The 18693-nt window shown below is 35.7% G+C and overlaps 1 protein-coding gene across 1 annotated transcript; it reads left to right on the top strand.

Annotated features, from left to right (window-relative positions):
• Nucleotides 1-5462: 5462 nt before the first annotated feature.
• On the top strand, nucleotides 5463-11258 carry LOC116267672 (putative vesicle-associated membrane protein 726). The gene is made up of 5 exons (XM_031649540.2): nucleotides 5463-5803; nucleotides 9427-9568; nucleotides 9649-9769; nucleotides 10692-10754; nucleotides 10839-11258. The coding sequence occupies exons 1-5, from the start codon at nucleotides 5614-5616 to the stop codon at nucleotides 10989-10991; spliced, it is 669 nt and encodes a 222-aa protein (XP_031505400.1). The 5' UTR covers nucleotides 5463-5613; the 3' UTR covers nucleotides 10992-11258.
• Nucleotides 11259-18693: the final 7435 nt, after the last annotated feature.

Raw genomic sequence — 18693 nt, 5'->3', positions numbered from 1 at the left:
ACTATTTTTTTAAGAACTTGATGAAAAACAGATTTTGCTTTTATCATTGATTATTCAAATGATTATTTTAGGTTAGTCATATTGTTAGGACAAGCAAATGTTGCTAGTGGGGCTGGACTCAGACTAGATTGAGGCCTAACTTGGAAGTTTAGTGCCCTATCTCGTCTATGTTAACCACTCACCTAAAAGAAATAAAGAAAGATGCAATCAATCTGGACCTTATTTTTTATCAGCATTAATCTGTAATGTGGCTAAGCAATTTTAAAATAAATAAAATGATCATAGTTGGTCAACTTGTATTGCCAGTCATATGTAGCAAGACTCAAAAATCTATCTTATAAAATTTTACAAGCTTGCAACCTGTGTTCCTAAAATTTCAATAAGATGAACCTTTTCATTTTTTGGAGATCTTTTCTAGACCTGCATTAATCAATAAACAAAACGAATGTAATTTTTCAAATGAAAAACCTAACTAAATCTATGATAGCTAACCTAATAAACATAACTAGCTTAATTTTGTGAGGTGCCTGAGTTCAGTGAACTGCATACTTTGCTGCTTGTTCTACGTTAGTAAGACATGGCACGAAAGAATTAGGTGACAAATTTACAATATTCCATCATCATCAAGTCATAATACTTTTTCTATTTTACTTATAACAAGTAATAATTATGAAAACCTGACCTTTGGCTAATCTTCTAATTTTGTATTATTTTATCACTGTCACTTACAGATCTGCAAACTTTACTGTCCATTTTGCTTGAAATCCTTGTTATAGTTTTGGGTGTGTTCTTTATCAATCTTGTTGAAAATAAAAGAGCCAAATGTATTTGTTAACCAAAAGAGGTTCAAAGCAGGCCTCTCCTTTGAATATGCAAAAATAAAACATAGTAATTAAATGCATGCCTCTTTGTAGAGAATGGGGCAGGTGAAATATGTCATATATTGAATATTGGGTAGGTGCAGCATGATGGTCGTGAGAAGTTATTTTCTCTACCATGTAAGGTAGTGGGCAAACTCTACTGCCCAAATTATTGGTTTCAAAAACTTTTGATATGTTTTTTATAACTGTCTTTGTAGATTTTTCTATTGATCCTTACTTTTTTGATTTATGTACAATTTATTTGTCTTAGGAAATTTTATGATTGGTGTTAGACAAAGGAAAGATGAGAGAGGCAGTTACTAGTTTGGATTATCCATATAGGGATGGAGCCAAGGTAGGGCCCACATGGACCCTGGCCCCATCTTTAAAAAAAAAATTGTGTAAATTTTAAAAAAATTCACTTGTTCTATATAAAAATTTGAAAAATGATATTTCAACCCTAGTCAAAATTTAGAAATTTTAATTCGGCCTATCTCATGAAAAATTTCTAGCTCCGCCCCTGGATCGATACACCTGCCACATCAACATCATCGTGCACATTGTTGTCAAGAACAACATAATTCTAATGAACCTCATTTTGAGAAACTACCTTATGTAAAGGAAAAATGTTTTTCATGATGGTGATGATTGAGGACCTTTAATAGTTGATACTATGTGAAACTTTACTTTTATTTGACTAGTTGCAAGTTGTGAAGTTTGAAAAATTCCATTGATCAGGAAGCTTGTTACTTTTTAAATGAGTTTTTTTTTTTGTGCTGGTATAGTGGCTTTGTTGTTTCATTACTTTGGTGTGCCTTAGTTTGATAGGTTTTTTTTTTAATGTTTACTTGGGGGAAACTGCTGTCGGCATGCATAAAGCTCTCAAAGTTCTAAGTTAGTTTAGGCCTTCGATTGATCTAAAGTACATCCTTCGTCTTAGGTATTGCGCTTCCACAATTTGCAACCCAAAGAGTAATACATCGAAGCATGACTGTGATCATGGGATTTAAACCTCAAACCCTTTGAAAGTGAATCGCCTTGTTGCCCAGCTACACTACATAATTCAAACCTCAAACCTTTTAGTTTGATGGTTTTTTATTACTTGTTTTTCCAACTGTTCTGTTGGACAATTTCTGTAATGTGCATGGAGAATGCATAATGAAGTTGTCTATCATGAAGATGCATAGTACTTCTAACCGTAGTCAAAAAACATTAATCTTGCATTTTAAATGGCAAGGTTTTTGTTTGGGTATAATAAGACAAACTTGAAAAAAAACAAAAAAATATGGAAAAAAATACAGTAAATTTTTAAAAACTTTAACAATCTTAAAAATTAGGAGAAGATAATATAAATGAAAAACTAATCACAAAATACCAATAAGTAAGTAAATAAGCAACAAATAAAAATTAAAAAATGGAAACAAGCAGTTTAGCATTAGAGAATATGAAAGAAAATGCCTAAAATGGAAAAACGGGAAAAAAGACATCTTTTCATGTTTTTTCTGTTTTGGCATATTTTTTTACAAAAAGTGGTGCTTTTTAAGATTTTAAATGGCTGACTTATTTATCATATTTTCTACACATTTTTTCAAAGAAAATGCGTTTTTTGTGACTATGCTTATAACTCCATATAAATATTTAACTTTATTTTACCAATCAATGTGGTTGAGTGCACAAACATCCATTTAATCAATGAACTTCACTAAGCTCGTCAAAATTTGCTTGCTTAGTTGATTCTGAATTAGTTAAAGAAAAGCCGGGAGGGAAGGATCTTCAGGCCTCTTTTCCAAACGGTGAATTATTAGCCTTTCGCTGACACAAAATTAATTGAAGAAAAACATTGAAACTGATGTTGAATGTGATCATAAGGAGAAAAAGAAACATACTTCCAGATTTAATAAGTGCGTCCAAACGAAAAGGAACTTCAAAACCTGATCTTGTTTGCTAGATATTCAAGGTTAAGCACTTCACTTTTCTGAAAAAAAATCAAAGAAACCAAAGTTTTAGAAACCTGAAAAGTGACAAATTAAGTGGGAATATTTTTTAAAAAATGAAGATTTAAAAATGATGAAAATACCTAGAAAAGAAGATAAAGCAAAAAAAAAGTATAAAAGAAAAAAGTTCTTTTTATAAAATGATCGAAATATACAATTCCTTTTTTTTTTTTGAAAAATCGACAGTGCCCTCATTTGAAAAAGCAGAAACGGACCCCACACGGGCCACCCTCTAATAAAACATGATTGAGTAACACGAAAAAGGACGTTGAGCCTTAATCTTTGCTATATAAAAGAACAATGAACTGAATGGGCGACAAATCACACGATCCGTCGGTTCAAATATTAATTTGTGAAAACCAGTTTATATTAAAAATTGGTTTTTTGTTTTTTTTGGTTTGTTAAAAACTGAGTTATTCACTCCCTTTAAAGTACAGTACTAATAAATAACTAAATTTCTACTTTTTGACAAACCCAATTTTAAGGTGTCATCCAAACAAGTTCTAAATATTGTTTTGTTTTAATTTATTTTTCATATTATTTCATTTTTTTCGGAAGATAAATATAATAAAATTTTGTCAGCTGATAATCAATTTAACAAAATCACTCAATTGACCGATTCACCGAATGTGCAACCTAACCAATTCAATTTTTTGAATTTGTGCACAAGTCTTGGTGGTAAAATAGGGGTCTTCACCACAAGCACTTGATGATGAATTATTTTATAAACTCCTGCAGTCATTTTAATTTGCCAAAATATTAGTGTTTTTCGTAAATATGTCAAAACTGAATGGGGAGATGAATTATTTTATAAACTCCTGCAGTCATTTTAATTTGTTAAAATATTAGGTGTTTTTTGTAAATATGTCAAAACTGAACGGTGCCACTTGGTTGTCATGCTATTTCACCGTCATAAGTGAGACCATAACAAATGACTTGTTTAGCAATTAGACCTTTTTTTTATAAAAAAAAATAATTACTTTTTAAATGTTATTTTTGTTAAAATCTATTTTTTTTAACAGACCAAGACCAATTTTTTTGGTCTTATGTTCATTTAGTTGGTTGACTGCATGGAATGCGTGTAACCATTCCTCGCTTAACACCCATAATGTCCTTGACTTAAAAAAAACAGAACAAGTTGCTTATTATAACATTTTACCTGTAACGTTTCACTGTCTTCATTTAAAAAATGAAGGCACTGAATTCAAAAAATGGTAAAAAATTGGTTATTGAAAGCCATTTTCAAGACGGGATCGTTGGCAGAAATTTGATTATTAAAAGCAATTTTTCTACAATCTTCAAAACGGGATCGTCGGCACTAAAAGCAATTTTCCTACAATCTTCAAAACGGGATCGTCGGCACAAATTTGATTATTAAAAGCAATTTTCCTACAATCTTCAAAACGGGATCGTCGGCACAAATTTGATTACTAAAAGCAATTTTCAAAACGGGGTCGTCGGCAAAAATTTGATCATTCGAAGCAATTTTCCGACAAATTTTCAAACGGGATCGTCGGCAAAAATTTGATCATTCGAAGCAATTTTCCGACAAATTTTCAAACGGGATCGTCGGCAGCTATCATTCAGCTACGAAATTACAAAAAGCAGTGTCCTTCTCGGACAATAACGAGCCCAACCATTTTCAAATTAAGAGGAGTTTCACAAAAAATAGTACCTCCAACCTTTTGAAAATTAGATGACAATCCATGCTTTATGATAGTATTTTTCATAGAACCACTCCGAAAGGCTTTCTCAATCCAAATCTGTCTTAATCCAACTACTTCAAATTAGATTAGCTTGGTAAAGCGTTCGTCCGATCCCCATCCACGTGCAACTTCTTTTTTATAGAATAAACAAAAAAAGGGAAAATTATGTGCCATTTTTTTTTTAAACTAAGAACCCGTTGGTTATTGTGTCCTTTCACATCACATGTGATGGTGAAATCGTTCACCTATCTCAAAAAGTGATTGTATCTTTTTATCTTTTTACCGTTTAGGTGAAAAGACATAATTAGTGTTTTTATGTTATTTTTAGCTTCTACTGTATTGTCTTATGTTACATCCTACCATAATGCATCATTCAATATTCCATCCATGTTAAGTCCTAACAAGCCTTTTTTAGAAAAGAAAAATAAAAAAAACAAGTGCAAAACACATGACGACAACTATGCCGAGCAGAGCTAAGACAGATTATGTGCTTCGCCCCTAATAAGGGATCATCTTTTATCAGCTGAAAATAACCAAAATGCTCATGTTGATTGAATGGAAGATCACACTGTAAATGTGAAGTGGAACCTCAAAAGGGTTTTCCCAAAAATTATGAAAATACGCATTTGATAAAACAGGAGAACATGCGTTAAGGACATGACATGAAAAGCAGCAGTTTTTTGAGGAATAAAAAGAGAACTTTAGTCATGTGTTTTAATGTTTCTTTAATGTTGAGCTATTGTTTGAGAAATAGAGAGAAGTTGCCGCCTTTAGTTTATGTGTTGGAAAAGAAGATCGGGTGATTTGAAATTTGAGAAAAATGAACATGGAATTATGATTAAAATACTGTCCTTCAAATTAAAATTTCCCCAATTTTTTTTACCCTCCTGCGCGTCCACGCTCTTTCTCCCTCCTGCAATGAGTGCCTCCGTAGTCCCTACTCTCTCTGTCTCACTCTCGTTCTTCCCGCTTGGCTGCTTCCCCTCTCTCCATTTTCCTCTCTCGTGAGTCTCTCCCGGAGAGAGAGAAAGAAAGAAAGAGAAGGGACGAAGGATGGGCCAGCAATCTCTGATCTACAGCTTCGTGGCTCGGGGGACAGTTATCCTTGCCGAGTACACGGAGTTGAGCGGCAATTTCACGTCGATCGCCTCTCAATGCCTCCAGAAGCTCCCCGCCACTAACAACAGGTTCACTTACAACTGCGACGGACAGACCTTCAACTACCTTGTCGACGAAGGCTTCAGTGCGTCCTCCCCCTTCCCTTCCGATATCCCGCTCACGTCCTCTTGTTAAACAGTCCTGTGATTTTCTGAGTTGGGTCCTGAAAGGAATAATTCCCTATCAATTTCGTATTGTCTGTGCTCGATTCATGTCATCCCCTGCTTGGATTTTGAAATCTCGCAGTATTTGGTTCAGTTTCGGCCAAATTTCACTTGCATTTATTCTTTGACATCACGATCTGGATGGTTTTCTTAGTTCGATGCAATGCTTGTAGAGCTTACCATTAGTCATTTTTTATCTTATTGAACCTTTCGATGTCTTGCTGCAGATTTGGCCTATTTAGCTTATACTTTTTCTTTCTTTTGTAGCTGTTGATGTGCTTTTGCTTCCTTTTGTATCGGTAGATTTTTCTTTCGGAGATATCTCTTTTCTCCTGATTTCTGCTAAACGACCATTTCGTTCGCATCAGTTTTAATGATAATGCAGCATCATGGTTCTATCGTGGTTTATGTGCTCCATGAGGTTGGAAATCTTTAGATAGTTTTGTGCATATGTCTCGATAGTTTTCAGTGGAGTACTTGATCTTGTTAATTAATCTTTATGGGTTTAAGCACAGTACTACGTATGCGGCAATGACTTGGATACTTCTTTGAAGATTGCAGCCAATTGAGCCAGCATTGATTCTCTATGGCAATTTGATGAGATGCAACTCCTTAGTCGAACTGTTTTTTTTTATCCCTTCTGGAGATAGTTGAATCTGGTTTTCTACTTTCTTTTTCTTTGAAGAGAGAAAAGCTCCATTGTTTAGTGATGCTAAGGTGTCAAATGATTTGCTATTTTTAGTTTGGCAAGTCCCATTAATTACTCGTGTTATTTGAGGATTGTCTGTTTAACACTCAATGAAATAATTATGGGTTGTTGTGATGCTAAATGGAGTGTTATTTGTATGGAAAGTTGAAACTATCCAGATATATGTCTAAAAGTGAAGACTGGCTCAGTCCATTACCATGGTTTTCTGAACACCTTTCTCAAAAAAGTAAAAACTGATAAAATCCCAAGACGACAAACTGACGCTGTTTGCTCTTCAAGACTGGCTATGACAATGTCAAAATTTTGTCTGTTAAACATGCAAATTTAGTCTTAGTTCCATGGCCACTTGGAAAGATTGACATAAGGCCAGATCTGACAACCAAGTAGCGCTTCAGTAAAATTCACCCCTTAGAGATCACAAACTCTTGAATCCTGCAGGTTACTTTTCCTTGGAATTTAAACAGTTCGGTTCCTTATGGATGTCATCTGATATTTTGTTCCAGTTAATCCCAGTATTTCTTTCACAAAATCGGAATTCTGTTGGTACTAAAAATTCCACTTTAACTTGGCTGAATGATCTAGAATTTTGTAACAGAGGATTCACCTTAACAGTCCAAACTGGATAGGCTTACAGAAAATCAGAGACAAGTCAATTTATGTTACATTACATTTGTGAGGATCATCCACCACAAACTATTTCAGCAGAAAAATACTGCAAAAGGAGGGAAAAAAAGGCTACGACTGTAAGGAGTGTAACCTAATCTCATTGTAACAAATATATAACATGGGATAATAAAGTCCCTATTCATTGTAAAACAAAATTGTAGTCACATCCAGTATCCACACATAGAAGATGCTCAATATACATCATGTTTGGATCTGGATAGAACTGGATCCAGGTCCAGCATGTCTTAGCAATTTGATTGCATTCTCCTGATGCCACTCTGTTGATTACCTGTTTTAAATCTTGATGCAGATTCTTAGACCACAGAATTGTGACCACATCGTCTGAAAATTATTAATCTTGTGCTTTACAAATCCAGAAACTAGTCAATAATGAGCACATCAGAAACTTGAATCTCCTATATGCTTTCATGTAAACCGATATTGCTTATGGGTTGTTTGTCGATCTCTAGCATGTTTATGACCTGAACAGGCTGTTTGATTTTCTTAGAAATTGTACTAATCCCAATCACATGAATTCCACTCAATTATACCAACAGTTGTTCCCATGAAAATTTTCACCATTCGTCAATTAGTGCTACAATTTCTGACAAATTTTGATGCTGCCATGATATCTTCTTCAAGATCACTGCTCTTATGCCCAATGTTTAAAAACTTGCCGAGTCAACTCATTGACTCGGTTTGACTGGCCCCTCTACCGGGTCAACCCAGCAGGGAGACTTGTTTTTTGTTGAAACTCCACATGACTTGGCGTGACTCGACCATGACTGAGCTTGACTTGGCCGAAACTCGGTTTGACTTGGCCAAAACTCGTTAGAGTTGGTGTAATGTAGTGATAAATTTTGTATTTGCAATTAACAAGGTGATTTGTTAAACTTGTACTTTATTGTTTACATGAATGTTCTAATTCATTAAAATATAAGAATTTAGAATTATTGTTCATTTATGAAATTTACATATTAGAAATAAAAAGTTAAAGCGAGAGAGGAACTACCAAACTAGCCATTGGCCTAGCTCCAACAGCTCTTAAGTTAGCTGATAGAGCTCTCCAACTCAATAAAATAATACATAAAAAGTAAAATAATAGAAAAATAAACATCTGAAAATTACATATGTTCCTATACACATGTATATATATATATATATATATATATATATACATATATATACGTATCTATAGTCTTATGTATATTAAACACATAAAAATATTGATAAAGCATATATATGTATACATGTACAATATATACACTAGTATTTGACATTTTTCTAACACACATTGCACATTACCCGTATAATACATGAAAGGTAATCTGAATTACAGCTCCTTAGATCCATAATTCATAAATAATTTAAGTTACATGCACAACATGAAACAAACCATAACTTCAAACATAAATGAGCAAACCTATGGACTACAGACCTGTTAGCATACCTAAACTATGAGAAAAACCATAAGTTTCAAACATAAATGTGCAATCATAAGGGCTACAGTACAACCTGTTCGAAAACCTAAACTTCTTTCTTTTGGAAGGTAGTGGGATTTAAAGCAGTTGGTGCAGTGGAATTTAATTATTTAATAGAAGCTAGGTAGTTGACTTGCATTGTCATGCTAGTTATTATGGGTTTGATACATAGTCACAAATAATGTCTCGGAGTTTTAAACAGCGAGGTTTTTCTATAGTATAATACGGCTAGCTTGAAAAAAAAGGGAAAAATACGATAAATTTTTAAAATTTTTAAAAAACTAAAAATAGGGGGAAAATATAATAAGTGAGAAACTAATAACATAAACATCAAAAGATAAGTAGATTTGCAACAAATAAAAAATGAAAAATGAAAAAAAACTGTTTGACATTAAAAAAACTGAAAAAAATAACGTTTTTTTCAAAAAAACGCTTTTTTTTTTTTAGTTTTGAGCGGCTAGTTAATTTATCGGGTTTTTTTTCGTGTTTTTTGTGACTATGGTTTTATATCAATATCCTGTTGAAACTTTTGTTTTGATGTATTAATTATATTGAAAATGTAGCAGACTTACAGTATTATTTGATACGTTCCTTTTTGCTCTGGAAGTTCTTTCCAAAGTTTGTTTTAAATTTTTAATATCATTGTCCATTTCAAGTCAGTTTATCTATTTGTATTGCCATACTGCAGTCTTTTGTGTAGTTGCAAGTGAGTCAATACGAAGACCAGTGCCTACTGCGTTCTTGGAGAGGGTGAAGGAAGACTTTAATAAGAGATATGGTGGTGGAAAGGCTGAGACTGCTGTTGCCAACAGTCTCAACAAAGATTTTGGGTTTGTCAATGACATTCAGAAATAAAGATTATATGTGTAATGCTACTATTTTGTTGACTAATCCATGCTTTTATTTGTAGATCAAAACTAAAGGAGCATATGCAATACTGTATTGATCATGCTGAGGATGTAAGCAAGCTTGCAAAGGTGAAGTCTCAGGTCACTGAAGTGCAAGGTGTAATGATGGAGAATATCGATAAGGTAGGACTGTGTTTCTTTTGGTGTGTTTATATGTTCCCTTTTCCGTGAGTTATTACGTGTTCTCGAGATAACCTTTTTCTCTTTTCAGAAAATTTGATATGCTTATTGGTCTGTCATTCTCAGCTATCTGATTAGCAGGCACTTATACCAACTACTTGTCTTCTTTGCACGTAGTATCACCACATTAACTTGTATGTTCACAACAATAGCTAGTCCCAGGACACTGTGACCAATATTTTTCTTGGCAATTTTTGAGTAAAGTTTAGAAAGGCAAAAGGATTTTTCTAGAAAACTCAATGACAGTATTTTTTTTTCTTTTTTGTGGCAGTGGAGGCGTTGGGGGGGAGGGGTGCGGCGGTGGGTGGGTTTGGGGGTGGGGTTGTTTTGGTTGGGGATTGTCTGTGTCTCATTCAGCTCCGCCTTTGACTTATGCCTAGGATTCATGGAACTTGGAATTAGAAGCCGCTAATCCTAGTAAATACTAGAGATTTGATGCACCAACTTCTTTGTATCTTCAGAGGTGAAGCTGCAATAATTTAACCATATGCTCTTTCTTTTGGTGAATACCCTCATGTGGAAATTTTACTTTGGTTCTCATGTTCAAGTATCACTAGATGGGAAAAAACTTAAGGCATATTTGACAAATGGTAGAATCGAGCTTTATCCTCTCACATATGGACGTGAAGTACTGGCACCATATCAACATGATTGAGGCCATCATTCTAGACTGTGAGATTGATAAAAGCATTAACATATACCATTGGCATACAGTTTCCAACCATAGCTGCAGGGTTTCATTTTGTTGATGTGCTGCCATTTGCAGTCAAGTTGTTTTCTTCCTCAAAATCATGTCCATACAAAACATGCTGGTCTGGGACATGAAAACTTCAACAAATGTTTATCATTCATAATTTTTTGGCAGGTTATAGACAGTGCTGAGAGGGTTGATGTTCTGGTTGACAAATCAGAAACCCTGCGCTCCCAGGTAGGGCATCTGTGGTGAATTCATTCCATCTTCTCTTGGTTGCAGTTGTTTGTCTCTTATAGGGTGGCTGCCTGTTATTTGCAGGCCCAGGACTTCAGGGCACAGGGCACAACCATGCGAAGGAAGATGTGGCTTCAGAACATGAAGATAAAGCTCATTGTATTGGGTATTATTGTTGCACTGATCCTCATCATTATCTTGACAGTTTGCCATGGCTTCAACTGTAGTAAGAAATGAAGATTAATGAGGATCTAGATTTTTTATTGCTGTGTCTGCTGGAGATCTCAACGAGGGCAGGATGTGCACACGTAAAAGACAATTATCTAGCAGATTCTCTACATCTGTGGGTGTATCACTGCGGTATATCAGTGTATTTTGCCTGCAGACGACTTCTCATCTGCAATCATTGTGAAATGGTTTGAGACAATCTATGCCTTTGGTGCTGGAGTATATGTGTGTTTCTGTGTATGATTATTTTATTTATCCATTTGGATTTGTATATTATCCACTTCTACTGCTTCATTTGGTGAGTAAGTTTGGCTTGATACGGCAGAATCATGAGGTAACCTCCTACGCTTGTTAGTTTTTGGTTCATCAATTAACCATGTTATACTCTTCTTGGATAAAACTTGGGAAGTTAGGGTGTTGGTGAGCCATGTCGTTTGCTTCTGCTTCCGTATTTATTGGTCAAGTCTCCCAATTGGATATTACATCTATTTTAACTTTTACTGCTAAGACACAAAAGTTTTAATGGTGATGCTTCAGCTGTGTCCTTCCGGTGCAGTTCACTAAAGCCTTTGCAGAGGAAGCTTGATGTTTTGGAGGCTTTTGTAGGTCCTCAATCGTGTGGTATTGGTGGATATAGGCTCTGCGAAATTTGTCCTTGAAGTGGCAGTAAGATCTTTGTCCACCTGGCTAGGGGTTGGATCTGAGCCTTTTCAAGTTGAATCAGCATGGATAAAAAGAATTTTTGTGTTACCATTGCAGCTTTTTCGGCAGTTTCTCAGATAGGAGCTTTAAACACTGGAAGATAGGTGAATCCGAGAACTGCCACTGGCAAAACTATTCTGTCGTGTTGCATTAACAGTGAACTGAAAAGAGCAAAGCTGCATCAGCTTACACAGAGCGCCGAGTGTAGATGCTGGTATTTCTGCGTGTCTGTGGATTTGTCCACTGTTAACTAGCAGAATCATGTGTGTAGTAAATATTATACTATTTAACTGTTTGTAGCCTCTCTCTAGGACTCCTCCTTTATCTTGGTTCCAGAAAAGTTGAGCGCATGGCCAATGAGACCTCTGCTCATCTGGCTAGGGTGCACTTTAAGACCTTTAAGTTGAACGAAGTCAAACGTTGTCTTCCCTTTTACAAATGGCTTGGCTGCTTGCGTACCATACGATATTTAAGCGGTCTTCCTTTTAGTTGCACTCTTCATATGAATGCTTGTCTGCTCGTGATATTGAACTCTTTACTTTCTTAACTTGAAGGTCATCAGGAGGATGGACCTTCTATTGGTGCTTATTGTTGACGAAGTGGTGGTCGCACGTACGTGCATGTGTGGAGAGAAAGCCTGCTTTATCGAGATCATCACAAGTAACAAGGTGGCCAACAAGTGGGAGGCCGAGTCACATGTGGGTGTCTGTGCGTGGGAAAGAAAAGCACTTTTCCAATCCATTAATTTTGTGTGGAACGTGTCAGAGGAATGCCGGTATACCCGGCAGCCGATTCCATAGGGAAACTTGGAAGTTGTCCTTAATCTTTATAGAGTAAAACTAGAGACATCAAACTGCCATTTTGTGGCCATTAGTACCCAGCCATTTTGTGGCCATTAGTACCCAGTCGCCTTTTTTTTAAGGTTTCGTTTGATGGTAGAGAAGAATTTAACGTGGTAAATCTATTCAGCTGTCTTTTTTTAAGGTCTCGTTTGATGGTAGAGAAGCCTTTTTTTAAGGTCTCGTTTGATGGTAGAGAAGAATTTAACGTGGTAATGAAAAAAATACTGAAAAAATTTGTTCTATTTGATGATAGGGTAGTTTTTTGCATAGTAAAATTGACCTTCTTTGATGCGCAAGGTAGTTTTTTGCAAGGTAAAATTAACCTTGTTTGATGTTGTGAAATATATGAAAGACTTTTTTTAAGACTGTTAGTAGTAGTTGATTTTTTTTTTTACACCTAAGCATATTTCATACTAATTGCAATTTTAATGCTTCCACTTCAACTAACAGCAAAACACATCATTGGCAATGTTTGAATTGCACATATATTTGTCCATGGCACTGTCTCACTCTATTTGTATGGAGCACAGACAAAAATTGTGCAACAAGAAATTTGATCATTGCAATTCCTACCTTCATTCCTTACAATAATAGTTGCTATTTCTTGGATAGCTCTCAACATGCAACAATCTCGAAAAACAAGAACCAATGTAGAGATATTGGGCTCCAACCCTTTCAGTCTGCTGTCGTGTGTAAATCATACACTGAACTCTTCCTTCCTCACGCTAAAATAAGGGAGCAAAGATGTCATCGCCGCATGATGAAGTTGAAATCTAAAACCGGTGGGAGGAAGGGAGGGAGGGAGAAGGGAATGGGAGTGCCCGCCAATGGGAAAGAGAAGGGGCGGCGATTGTTCGGTTTCCCCAAAAGAGAGAGAGAGAGAGAGAGCAGAGAGGGACTACCTTGCGATGGTGGTTCCTTGAGATTCGGTGGTGGTTCTTTTCACGGCCGGAATGTGGTGGTGGAGCTCAATAGCTGCAGCGATGATCGGCGTAGAGGAACGAGAAAGTGAAAGAGGAGAGGCAGCGAGAGAGGAGAGGAAGGAGAGAGCGAGAGAGGAGAGGCCCTGAGAGAGGAGAGGAACGAGAGACAGATAGAGGAGAGGGGAAGAGGCGACAGAGGGAAAGAGGAGAGAAAACGAGATAGGATGGAGAGAGCGAGAGAAGAGAGGAATTTATCGTGGTAAAAAGTCCGAGCTCTCACCTTGGACTTTTTTTTGGGTGAAATTTATCGTGGTGGCACGAGTTTTGCATGGTAAATTTCTCCGCGTTTGATACACTCAAACACTTAATGTCGTAAATTTGTTGCGGCCGTACAAATTTCACCCGCTCCATCGTTTCCCCCCTACAATCAAACGGGACCTAAAAGGCCACTTGTAGTTTTGATTTTTGATGAGTGGGGTTTCCCATTGTCTTGCAGAAGTTGAAGTCTCTTCATTTCCTAAGTATAGAGCAAGGATTTGGGATCAGGGATGGAGCCAGCAATAGTTTGGGATACTGCTTCTTTCAGGATGGAGCAAGGTAAGGTTTTTATGGGCCTTGGCCCCACCACAATTTATTTTTGTAAATTTACATATAAATTTTTAAAAAATTCTCTTGTTTTATATAAAAATTTTAAAAAATGATATTTTGACCCTAATCAAAATTTAAAAACTTTAATTCGACTCACTTCACCAAAATTTTCTAACTTTGCTGCTTTAGTTTTTCATTCTACCGGCTCAGATCCATCCGTTGTGCCAACTTTCTACCGGATCAGATCCATCCGTTGCCCAACTTTCTTGCAGTTCCGATTCGCTGTCTACCGTTACCAAGAATATGCCCTTTTCTAGAAGGAGAACCGAGTGTTCTTAATTTATGCCCCTTGTATGCGCAGATTGCTGACGATGTAGCTGTATTCCATGCTTCTGGAATTGGAAACCCCAACGAAACAGGCTAAGTCCGTCCATCTGAAGGGGAGTTTCATCCTCTCTAAACCTTGGCTTGTGACGATGATGCAGGTTTTACCGTCACGTGTTTGAATCTCTAACTCCTCAATCATCCATAGCATCTTCAAGAGTTGCAGACGCCATCTCCGCCCACCTTTTAGATAACGCCGGTTTCCCCAGCCTCGATCTCCCATCTCAGGCGATGGGCAGGACTCCCGGGGATGGGCACGCGAGCATTCTATCATTTTATCCATTTAGATTTATCAAATGACAATATAGAAATAAACAAGTACTATATTGCCATCATAAACTTTCTTTTAACTTATGACATTCAATCGTTAATATTAATGGAAGAAAAACCGAGTATAAGCGAATTCCACTTGAAACAAATGGCAATTAAGCACATTATTATAGTGGCGGAGCCAGCGTGGGGCAGGTGTGGGCGCCTGCCTACGCCAGCTCAAGAAAACTCCATGTGAAATGGAGTCTCAACCGAGCTTCACGCCTGTGTTGCCAACGCCAATATTTGCTTTATTTTTAAAATAACAGAAAATTTTTTTACAAACTATGTACTAGTGCCCCATAGCCAAAAAATTCTGGCTCCGCCACTGTATTATACCCGACCAATTCATTCCAAACTAAATGCAACAGACTATAAAGGGCCGTCTATGGACCCCAACTCCTACTTGGAAGTATGCTGTCCAATCAAATCATGTGTATGAGAGAGGATGAACTCATCAGCTTAAAGAGTCGCCCTGCTATATCGGGGAAGGAGACACCTCGAAGAGGGCCTCCTTTCTACCTACCATGGGGGTTCTGCTTTGTGGCCTGTGTGTGTGTGATTGTCAATGTTGTTCATTTCCATTTACAGCACATACAGCACATAGAAATAATGTCCATGAAAATCAAAGTAATAACCAAAATTTCTTACGTCTGTGAGTTCGACCAACTATGCTCTGCCCTTACAAAAAATTAAAAAGTTATGGATTGTGCCATTTTAAAGAGTTAGCTCATCAATGAATTCCCTCTCTCTCTCTTGTGTAAGGATAACCTAGCATATATCTCCCAGTTACGTTACAATAAAGAATTTCTAGATCAAATGAATTTCAATGTCAAAGTTATCTTCCGTGCAATTAAATACTCATAAATATGATTTTAAGATTGTTTGGATAGGACAATATATTAAATTAGCAGTTTTTTTAATTCAATTTTGCTTTTTTGATGATATAAAATTAACTACTCTTATAATATCAAACTTTTGATAATAAAAAATCAATATTTTTTAACGAAACAACTTGAATTAGACCATGTTTTATATTGAATTAACATGTTAGTGTTCTATTTGATAATTTTTTAATAAAAAAAAATAAGGTTTAGTTTAATTTTGTCTATGATCAAAGTAGTATGGCGATCCGTAAGCCAAACAATCAGGATGCATGACAATGGACTTACAGGCATCGGCGGAGCTAGGGGGCGGCAGCTGGCAGAGCCCGGCCCCACCCCCTTCCCTCCATCAACTTTTTTAAATTTATATGTAAATTTTAAAAAAAAATATTCTATATCAAAGTTTTGAATAAATGATATTTCGGTCTTTCAAAATTTTGAAACTATAATCCGACTCCATTCATAAAAATTTTCTGGCTTTGCCCCTACTTATAGGGGGGCACATATTTAATATAAATATCAAGGAACTGCCGGATTCACATGGGGTTCTTCTAAACGGTTAATCGAAGCAAAATCATGCGTCTAAAATTGGTGATTGATCAACCATTGTAATTAATGTGATCAGCAATGAGGATTGGAATTATTAGGTTCAAGATTCTCCAATGTGAACCGCCATAAATATTAATGCTTCATTTCATTCTAAATATTAAATGATGATATAGGAACAATTGGTTTTACTTTCTACATAAAATGATCATATAGGAGAAATTGGTAGGTGTCTTATGTGTTGACTCGTAAAAAATATATTTTAATCTTTGATTTAAAAAAGACAAATTGGTTTGAGAGAAAAAGTTGGAAAAGAATACTAGATGATGAATAAACTCTCTCTTTTTCTTTTTCTTTTCTCATCGTTTAATTAAAAGAGTTATATAAAAAAAAAAACTAGCACCTACCCATTTCTCATGATATATATATAGATTGCATGGGGGCATAAAATTAGGTGGGATTCACAACACTTTTTTAGAACGAATTTATTTTTTTAAAATTCTTCCAGTGCTTATTATTCTTAATTTTTTGTCGGACCATGTACTAAATCTAACTAAGGAGCAGTTTTGAAGAAAAGATAACTGTTCTAATTTCCATCCAGCGAAACGCAAAATGTAGTAATATAAACAAAAGCCTTTGATTTTCCTTGTAAGAAACCGCAAGAAGATGGAAATTTGCGAAAAAGGTTAAAGGTTACGTGTTGGGTGATGCTTCAATCTCCACCTTTCTTTTTCTTCTCTAAATATTATTAATTTAATATTGAAAAATTTATAAAAAAGTCTAACATTTAGCAATAAGCTTCTCAAAGTTAACAAAAAGACAAATGTTTACCTACTAAGGAAAAAAAACTATAAAACTCCCTTACATAATGAACCACTCTTCCCTTGGCCGAATAAAAATATTCTTTTTCAACAAGGACATTTTTGTCATTTTATATCAAAAAAATAATATTTTCTTTTGATAAGCAGTTCTTTAAAATTTTTTCTATATGATTGATGGTCTGCTTCTTAACTTCCAAAAATTCGATATTTTTTTATATTTATAATCTTTGACATTGTTTATCTAGATATTTGTGCATCATTATGCATTGCATAGTATGCGTCATTATCAAGAAAACTACTGAACATTATGAAGCTGAAATCCATTATTGTGCATTGTGGGGCTACTACGCATAATACCTATGTGTGTCTCCATCCTAAACAGGTGGCTGTGGAACAACTATCGCTTGAGAATGGATGACCGAAGGTCAGAAGGGTGCCTTCCTAGCCTAGAGAAATGTGGTAGAACTTTGCTCCGCATCTTAATTCATTTGATGTGTTGAATGGTAAGTTTGGGCATGGAGTCGAGTACCTAACACTCAACAGGTACCTGGTACCTGGCTCGACTTAGGCCAGAGGCTCAGAAATTGGGCCGACTCAACTCAGCTCTATTAGACCCAATAGTTTATATTTAATATTATTTTACTATGTTTATATGTAATTATATATTTTATTATGATTAAAGTATATTTATATATTATTTTATATTAAAAATTAACCAGACCAAGCCGGGCCAGATCAAACTGAGGCTTTGGTTTCAGGTAGTCGGGCCAGGCCCAGCCCTGGTTATAAGCTGCAGGCCAGCCCGAGGCTCAGGCTTATTAAATAGTGATGTTACGGGGGACTCAGTTCATGAGGAGGTGGTTCAACAACCCAAACACTAACCTGAACCATGCAATATGCAGATCAAAACCAGCTCTGTTCGCAAGGCTTTACAAGGTGTCTCCAAAATGGAATTCCATGTTTCGGATTTGTTGGAAGATTCTTCCCTAAAAAACTCTACTCAAGGAAACATTCACGTAATAGATGAATTGGAAGATGTTCCCCTTGGATTCTCTAGAGAACAAGAGATGGTCCAATGGTGATGATAAATTGGAGAAAAGAAAGATTTCTAGATGGACTAATAATAACGGTTTTTCATCTTCAAAGTTGGTAGAGAAGAAAAGGGGCCTTCTGTGCAAAGAAGTGAGAATTTTGAAAAAGAAAGGCTTTGCAGGAGGTGGGAAAAATAGAATGGAGAACTCTTGTATGCGATTTGACTAGGCAAGATCAGGTTCAGTCTGATGTCTGCAGTTTAGAGATACAAGTTGATTATGAACTAAATAAAGAGATCGATGCTCTAAGTATTCATAAGTTTGGTATGAAATAAGATTCCTAGATATGAAAGTCTAAGTTGGAATTTTAGAGGGCTGACTAATATAACTGTGTGAAGAGACTTGCTTCATCTTGTTAGTTTTCATAATCTAGAGATTATGTTTTTCTTTGATACTATGTTGACTGAGTTGAATTTAGACATAATTCGTAAACATCTTTCTAAATTTGAATCTGATTTAAACTTAGAAACTAATAGTAATTGGGCAAGATTAGTCTATGGTTGGAATCTTAGAAATGTTAATTTGGTTTCATGGATTTAACCTTCACTAGATATCCTGCTCTCTTGTGAAAATTGTTGATGATTTAATGTCTAATGTTATATATATATATATATATATATA

The sequence above is a fragment of the Nymphaea colorata genome, chromosome 14 (genome assembly GCF_008831285.2).
Source record: "Nymphaea colorata isolate Beijing-Zhang1983 chromosome 14, ASM883128v2, whole genome shotgun sequence".
Lineage (NCBI taxonomy): Eukaryota > Viridiplantae > Streptophyta > Magnoliopsida > Nymphaeales > Nymphaeaceae > Nymphaea > Nymphaea colorata.
The sequence above is the reverse complement of the archived record's forward strand: the minus strand, read 5'-3'. Positions and strand labels throughout refer to the sequence as shown.